The following is a 9,365-nucleotide window of genomic DNA, read 5'->3' on the forward strand; positions in this document are numbered from 1 at the left end:
GAAAGTAATTGAGCACTTATCGCAAAAAACATTTCGAAATTTTATTAGCATTATAATGGGGCACAGCTGCCATCGTTATGTTGGTAAAATTTTTAATCGGTCTGAAAATGTATATGCAGTGGCTATACGTATTTGAACACCATTGTAGCACATACTAATTAATTAAATTCAATTATATGAAATTTCGCGTCATTCGGTAGTACTTTCACGTAACATAGAAGAATTTAATACTGTGACAATGAAATACTGTGAACAAATGGTTGCTCAGTTTTGTAACTTTTCCATATATATTCAAATTCGTTTCAAATTTAATCGATATAATCGTGATAGTCGTGTTTCATCGTAACGCTAATTAAATTTCGAACATTTCGGAAAGCACGTACGATGTATTCATGAAAAGTTTCCACAAGTGTTTATGTACTTTTATAAACGAAGAGAGAGAGAAATACGTAACTCCATTCATCCACGGAATACAAAATTTGCAAGAACTGAAACAAGAGTTTGTATCGTTGCAGGGTGACAGTGGAGGGCCTATGGTGATTCAAAGGGCGCGCGATAAGCGCTGGATACTTGCTGGGGTGATCAGTTGGGGTATAGGTTGTGCGGTACCCAACCAACCAGGAGTTTACACTCGAATCTCCGAATTTCGTGAATGGATAAACCAAATTCTTCAATTCTAGACGGAAGTTCCGAGCAGCGGATCACGTATCTTTTTGAAAATAATGGTTACATGTGGAAACCATTACAAAGGGACATCGAGACAAGAGACAATCGCTCGAAAGTTAATTTCGAAAGATGTACAAGTTGAATGTAGTGAAATCCGCGCGGCTGTACATAATATTATTTTATACAAATCGTATGCGAAGACAGTTTTCCTCGCGGAAAACTTTCCACGTAGCGGATACTAAGAAAAGAAAGGAAAAATACGAGTCGCCGTATATACGTGCAATTACTCTCACGAAATGTCATCAAACGCGATATCTAGTAAGATTAATGTTTTGTACTGTGTGATGTATTTATATGACGCATAGGACTTTGGGTTGATCGGTGTATGTCACGCTTATATGTTGCATAGTTTCATACGTAAAACTATGCATGATCGTCCGTAGATAATTAATGCCACCTTCTGCTCGTGTCACAATTTCAGCGAGCGAACACCGGTCGACAGAAAAGCTTTCTACGATGCCAACGGTGTTTCCCCTCACAAATGTCTAATGACAATAATATGTGTTAATGATAAGATCAATTTAGCAGCTATATCGTGTCAATGATATCAACGCTTCTCGATGAACTCGATTCGCGTTACGTCATTTAATAGTGAATATTATCTGAGCGAATCGTTCGAACCGACCGATGATAACTATTTGCAACGTTCTCGTTTGACTGAGAAGTTTTGCAAAATTAGATGCAATTAAATACCTATCACGATACCATGACGAATTGTACTTCTTGTAAAATATCCAACGTCGTAAAGATGAAAAAAAAAAACGATGTGAACTACGAAGAAAATTGACGAAGGAAGTACATAACATTCAACAACTTCTAGGCTCTTTCCAGGTTTATTTCCACGTCTTCCAATAATTCCAATTACTTCCAATATCTCAGGTGTTAGAGCCTGAATAACGTGTGCAATGTGACTTCTGATATTATTCTGTCAAGTAGTATCGCGTGCATAACATATAACAATTAGAATAAATGTGCTGTACAAACATATAGAGCGTCAAAGATTCGTCTCTTCTATTAATATTAATGTGAAGCAAAGACGAATCCTTCAATGAGATATAATTCCGTAATTGCTGTAGATACCGCATGCAATGTTATCGAATTATATAGAGACTGTTAATGGTATTACACGATTTTAGTTTTATTTAATATCAAACGAGGAACCCGATGCTGTTTGCGGTAAATTTCGTAATTTATCAAAATACTGATCAACGAATATGAAAATTTTACGAATCGATCTGTTATTTAATCGGTTGATTCAATCGAAAGTAAAAATAACGCTCGCAATCTTTACCCTTTCGTCAAATACAACCAATTATCGTTACACGCAATATCATCGTATGTAATAAAATAACGATGTAAATCGTCTATAAGAAACTAAATTAGCATTCCATAACAAAAGGAGGAAAGAAGAAACTGAACACGTCGTTTGTCGTGCGATCGAAATTGCCTAAGGTGAAGAAATTATTTAATTTAATTTATACAGAAGTTTATATTTGTACGAGTGTATGTACAGATATGATACACACGCGGGTATAGCCAGTCGTGTATGCGAACAAATAATTTATTAATATATGTCGTAGTTGGGGCTGTGAAAATATACAAAACCCCGAGCTTGTAAATAATTGATCGATTGGTGGTGCGTGTTTCATTCTATTACAATCTGTTATTTTCTACTGTTTTACTATCACGTTTCTCTCTCGGTGCCTTTGTATTTACCAATCGAGTATTAAAACGGACAAAAAAAAAAAAAAAAAAAATCGATGTTCTTCATCGAGGAAAGGCTCAGTGAATTACCTGCTTGCCAAGTGCAATCCCTCGTTCCATTCTGTTTGTCCTCACAACCAATCAACGTGGGTGTTGATATTTACGAATCGGTCTCAAGTGAGAGTTCAAATCTCATCTACACGCAACGCCCACACCATCGCCTGCGACTGTATAGAGCGAGAGCAAAATTCTAGAATAATGGAACGGCTTGTTTGCCGAAGCGCCGCGAGGAGGAAACGATTATTAAGCAGGTGGCATGAAACATTTAAGGGAAGAGAAAACGCGATGGAGATCGTCGATCCTCTTACAAGTACTTTATTTAGAGTGGCTCACGAAAGTACTTATTTGAACACTTACCATAGAAAATTTTTATGAATTCATTATTATTAATTAATTTCATTAACATGGTAATGAGACACGACTGCCATGATTATATCGTTGAAATTTAAAACCAAGCTGAAGATGTATATAGAAGTTACAAGATATCTACTTTAAATATATATTCAATGAAAAATTGTGTACAGAACGAATAACAATAGTACTCAACCGTAGTATTAGTGCTAAAAATAATCGCACTAAAGAACGATCAAACAAACGTTATCTATATAATTATGACGTCGTCCTTTATTATTGCGCTAATGAAATTTCAAAATATTTTGTACGATACGTACATACAAATATATTCACAAAATGTTTCTTCAAGTGTTTACATAATTTCGTGTGTCACTGTATCTCTCTTTATCGCGAGTCGAAAGAAAGTTATGTAAACAGCAGTTTATATTGCATGTGTCTGATGATACAACATAATCAAACATATTTTTCGACCAAAAGAAGCTATTTGTATTCAGTTAAAAATAATCCTACATAAAAACACGGAAATTCCTACCTGGAGTTATCTGATTGTTTCTCTCCCTACTTTTTACAAATATTTTTGTAACCTTCATAATGTATGTACTCTTTCGAACCGTATTAAAGAAATGTACGAGATTCCATCGTCAAATAAATACAATTCCTTATTAGCGATAACCACTGATTACGGTATTAAGGCGGACCGATTTTCTTTTTTTTTTTTTTTTTTTTTCATAGAAATGTTCGTGGAAGCGGAACGATTTTCTAAAACTTTCTACAACGCGTGGATATCGAACGTTAAAAATACCCATAAAATTTGAAAACTTCTTCCGATGCTATATCATTATCGGTTGGCATTTACGTAAAGTATGCAATTCGCACTCATCCGTATCAATAGTGTAAAACTACATGAACGTGATCTACTTCTGATTGGAATCGAAGCAGATGCGAGATTGGCATTCCAATAGTGGTTTCTATTTAACTGAAAGACATCTGAAGTGAGACATTTTCGAGGCAAATAGAATCTTAACTTTGGCTACAGGATGAAGGAGGAGAATTTCCCATGGATAAATCTATAGGAAATGTTCAACGAATCGAATTATGTTATTATAGTTAACTCAATAAAGTGACCGAATTAACGATTGATTTAATCTTTATTCGATTATCTGCAGGATATCAACCGGTTTGCGACTTGCTCGTTCCTTTTCATCGCGTCACATTTGTAGGAAGCTGATTTGATTAGCGAAACGTAAAAATAAATATTACTGCATATTAAAGGATTATCGTCTGTTTTGGTCAGCTGCTCGCTTATTGATTAGTTTCTGAAGCGAAATTGCGAGATATCAATCGTAAATCAAGTGATCCAGGTGGTCGTGGAACAAGTTGAAACCTCCAATTCATGGAATTTATAAACATATTTATTGCCACATGTATTTTCAGTTGATGTCTTATCAATGAGCATTGCTAACGAGCGGCTTACCCGTACACGTATTTTCTATATCGTCCATGATATCACCTTGATCCCATGTAGATTATTTCATTAATTTTCCTATGCCTTTCACTTTAGAAACTGACCTAACGTTATATTGGAAAGTTTATGATAACGAAACAGAAACGCGTTATGACGTTAATACCTCGGCTTTGTTACGATAGTTAGAAATAACGAAAATCTTAACTATCTATCATTGAAGAGATTCCAAAGACTGTGATCCGCTGCAATTGCCAACTATTATAATCAGGTCGATACTTCTATTTTTATAATTATCGACGAGATAGTTCAGCTACATGTAATTCTTACGGATAACAAAAAGAGAAGAAAGGGAAAAAAAAAGACAAGGGCAGAAAATTATTTACGCTCGTTTTCTCGCTAAAAGACGGTCTGGCCTAGAAAGTATCGCGGTTTTTAGACCTGGTCGAATGGGACAAACAGATCGTCGCGCCCAATTGTGCCAGCATGTCGCCGGGAATGTAACTCTCTCTCCTTTCACGCCATTTCATTGGTACGTCAATTCCGTCTTCGCGATTCGATCTATGACATAGAAGCTTTTATCTTTAGATTGCGAATCTCGTTACTTTTTTTCGGGTTGCTATCATATTTGATTTAAATTCCACACTATGATATGCGATAAGCGACAGCATTCCGTGCATTTTATCGTCGATTGAGCAGGTAATTACACTTGAAGTGACTCAAAGAGGCTATGAAAGCAAGTGCTCTCCAAATATTTGCATCGTATCCGTGACTTCAGTTCAAAGCACTTGTTGAAAAGCAGGAGGGAAAAAAAGCTGTTGAGACCTATTTTCGCGAGATGCTCCTTTCATGTATATCCCGCCGTAGCTGTACGACGAAATTTCAGTTTCGACGAAGGTTCGTTGCTTCGAAAGACGAACGACAAAAATTCGATGAAATTTTGCTCGTGTCATTGTTTCTTTATGCTATTAGTTTCAGTCGCGAAATAGCCAAGCTATTATCGTTAATCCACATACAGCATACCGTTGTTCGGTGCTAAGTAATTTATTTTAATTTCATGGAAAAGTGAGTAATTTAAATGTCTGGCCTCTCCTTCCAACGTGTAACCTCTAATTGGAACAGTAACAAAAGAATGTAACTGTTACAAACCGCATGAAATACCGCTGGTGTCTCGAGAAACAATAATCGTTTGTAATTTCTCGCCATGGTTTATGTATCCTGCCAAGCCCCATGAAGATCGTAAAATTACGTGTTTACACCGACTTCTTGCATACCGCGGGTGCTACAATGAAAACGTAATCGTAAGGGATTTTCTACATCGTGGCTGATACAAAGCAATCGAAAATGTCACAGACGTGACGGTTCATGGATGGATGTTACTGGACCGGGTTAAGTGGCTTTGGAGAAAGCCAGCTACCTCCGCCTTTTCCTTATGAAGTCACGAAACCGTGCGGGTAGCAGTCAAGAAGAAGCCATTGACGGCCTTCACCCACCGATCGTGACACAAACCATGCAAATTCCTGCCTGGCCAATATTTTTGTCCTCGAAAAGGCGGAGACGAGTTCGCGAAAGTCTTCGAACACTTGTACATACTTTTTACCAATATACGAAAATGTATTACGTGTTTAATACGAAATATTTTGAAGCCTCATTAGCGCTGTTATGACATTATTACGATCATACAAACAAAGTTTGAAACAAATCTGAGAATCTATACAGATTACAATTACGAGATATTTATTGGAAAGAAATGTTAGTAAAAGACGTACATTACGAATAATCATTTCAAGCATATAAGTGTTAAATATGATTCCACGAAATATCCAGATTTATCAGTATAATGGATAATTGACTGGTCACATATTTTTACGATCCATGCGAAATATAATACGTACAATACGATGATAAAAGTTCTTCGTGGAAAATGTTCGTGAATTTGTGTATATCACGTGGAAAGATTCGACGGTTTAATTAGAAATATCTGATCATGCGATTATTTTAGTCGAGGATCACACGATAAAAATATGATAAGTACGTTACGTATATATTTTATGACGAACAAATTCGATACTTTGAAAAATTTTAAAAGATAATATTCTATTATCCATATCGTAAAAGACAGGTAGCTGCAAAATTAGACATAAAGACAATTCTAATCTGAATATGAATACTGTATTCTAAAACTAATTTTTCATAATAAATACGAAATTCGTCTCGTGTTCGTTTGTAGTGTTCGATTAATTTTTTTACAGTCCTCGTCTTGATTGTCGAAACGAAAGTAGCAGGTTGCGTTCGTATGATACTGCGATTAAACATGCAAACAGAGTATAGAAAAGTGGTACGCTGCAAGGATCTCATCCGGGCTAGAACGAGCGATACGACGTCGAGGACGAGGTGCGTCGGCGCCTGGCGCGCTACTGCGCCCTAATCGATCAACAGATTTTGTTCGAATCACCATCGTACTCGGGCAGGGTCATGGTCTGACCTTAGTAGCCTAGAATGACGTCACGTAGACTTTATCGGCGCCATAGTACACGACCATTGTAGTTTTGCTGTACTGAGATTTTGCTTGCGTATTTTCGAGTCGAGGACTCTAATACCTTTTCTGGCTATCGCAATTAAGATACAGCGATTCGCGAGATTATTCCGATGTTTGCAAACACCTCCTATGAATATATTACGCGTTATACGCAACATCTTGAAATTTCATTAGCATTGTAACGTGATACGTCTATAGTGATTTCATTGGTAAATTTCGAAATAAATTTAGAAGTGAGAATTCCGAAAATGGATATGAAAGTTAGAAAATTTTGGCGGTCAATTTTATTTTAGAAAGTCCATTACATCGATAAGCCGCGATATTTACCGGTACAGTTATTAGGAGAAAAAGTGAAATCTACGACTCGTTTTGTTTGTAAAAAAATTGAGAATGAAAAGAGGGGATGAAGGAGAAAGGTTTAGCCCGCATATTTATAAGCCTTGTAAATTCGTATGAGCAACGGTAAAGAAAAATGATGCGCGGAACGTGAAAAGACGCAGCTAAATTCTGACCTAGTTTTGTCAAGCGTGTCCTGGGTCATGACCATCGATTGTTTCTCCCCGTTCCTTCTCGCAGGTGCCTTCCCATGGTTATGGGGTCACGACCTAAATGCTTTGGGGATTTTTTCCTTGAGAGTAGGTACTGCAATGATCAATGAAATTGTATCGTAGCAGTATGCTGCATAAAAACATTTCGTTGCTGTTACGATAATGAAAGATTAGAATGGTTTACGCTCTTACAGTTTAAAAGTTATCGAGTCCACGATAAGCACGAAGTTACATTTAAATAAATGTTTGTTCACGAAGAAAGATATACGAATGGAAGATTTGTAATCTTTCTTCGTCCTTAAATCTGATTAGCATATTCAAACTTCTTTGATGCTTAATTTTACGTAACAGATCGCTATATCTTTCACTTCTTGCCGCGATTTCCCGAGATGATAGAAGCGTTCTATTCGGCGAACTGTTGCGCCTCAAGCGGTTAATTGGTATAACGATGTTAATTAAGAAAAATTTGTTAATCGTTACGAAGAACTCGTAATAGAGACGGTATTCTGCGTAAGTTTACGAAGGTGTAAAATCCATTTTACAGAGAAGACGGACAAGTTCTAACCTACTTGATGAAAGTCACGATCACGGTCAAACATTCGTACGTTCCTGTAAGATGAGTCACGTTCTAAAAGGAAATGAGAAAAATCCTCTACTGTTAGCGTCGTCCATAAGATTAATTTCCCATAGTGAAGATTCATCGCTTCTTTTTCGTAATCAATTCAACCACTGCAGAATTAACTGTACAGATAAACAAGTGCGCACACGTACAACGTATCTCCGTATCTCATTGATGCTTGGTAAGAGCTGACATAAAAATACACTCGACTTTGTTCATAAATTTCTATCTTACAATGCTTCCACGCTCGTTCGTTTCGAATTGTAATTTCATCCGGCAGCGTATTCGCCACTCAATTATGCTCTCGGTCGGAGTATTTCTAAATAAATGGGATGCCACATCGGCCTCAAAGAAAACATTGTGCGCTGAAAGGTACAGGTCCTGGCCTACTTAGGACGAGTCACGTTCACGATCAAGGATTGAACTTTATCCACTCTCTAAAGTTACACGTACAGTGGTAGCCGCGTCTGAAATGCATAATTATTCCGAAAGATCTACTACTGTGCATCAACGCTCGTTCTGCATTATAATGGCAAAACGAAGATATTAGATGAAATATTATCCGGAAATCTTAGCCACAAAGCGAGCCGTAGGTACCGTAAAAGGTGACTTGACACACTTTGCGACGTTAACCTTGTGAGAGATTTCGGGTCTTCGATATATCGCGATATTTCGAACGCAAACTTCGTTTCAACCGTGTTAACAGGAAATGTCGGCATCCTCTAAATAACGACCATTCCGACAACAAGGCACGAATAGATACATTTAATTAACATACTCGTTCGTTCTTCGAAACTTAAGACAAATTTTTACACAATTATGCGTGGAATATTGATTGGCAGTTCCATGCCACTAGCCGAGCTTGTTTCAATGAAGCAACTCCATTTGTTCATCAGTTGAAACTGATAATTATCACTTTCGTCGCACACTACCTCTATGTCTAAGCGATGTTTCTTATTGCGACAATCGAGACATTAATAAGGGGACAAACTTGCTACTTGATTCGTTTAGGTTATAATTAGAAATTTTTAAGATAGCGAGTGATACGATTCGTCATATGCGGTTGACATAGATTATAGATTGATGATCTGACTCCGAAATGAAGTGAAATTCGATCAATTGAGATTCTCGATCGTGTTGTTATTCTATTTTTGATGTCAGTTTTCCTTTTGTTCCAGTTCCACGGATGAAATCGTCGGCGTGTCATGTGCAATGTAAAAACAACGCCTCGACGTTTTGAACTAACTGAAATTTCTAAACGGCAGAAAATTGAGAATTTGTAATGTTAGATTTATAATTTGTACGTGATAAAAGTGATGTTTTAATATTCACAGAAGTAATTTGTTACAACGA

General features: G+C 36.9%; 1 protein-coding gene across 1 annotated transcript in view; it reads left to right on the top strand.

The window, feature by feature from the left end:
* The window catches only part of LOC126922524 (serine proteinase stubble), a 17,321-nt gene extending 13,844 nt beyond the window's left edge, over positions 1 to 3,477 (top strand). The window contains exon 11 of the mRNA XM_050735166.1: positions 516 to 3,477. Within this exon, the coding sequence (XP_050591123.1) occupies positions 516 to 680 (165 nt within the window). The 3' untranslated portion in view covers positions 681 to 3,477. The remainder of the gene's footprint in view (positions 1 to 515) is intronic.
* Positions 3,478 to 9,365: the final 5,888 nt, after the last annotated feature.

Source organism: Bombus affinis, chromosome 12 (genome assembly GCF_024516045.1).
Source record: "Bombus affinis isolate iyBomAffi1 chromosome 12, iyBomAffi1.2, whole genome shotgun sequence".
NCBI lineage: Eukaryota > Metazoa > Arthropoda > Insecta > Hymenoptera > Apidae > Bombus > Bombus affinis.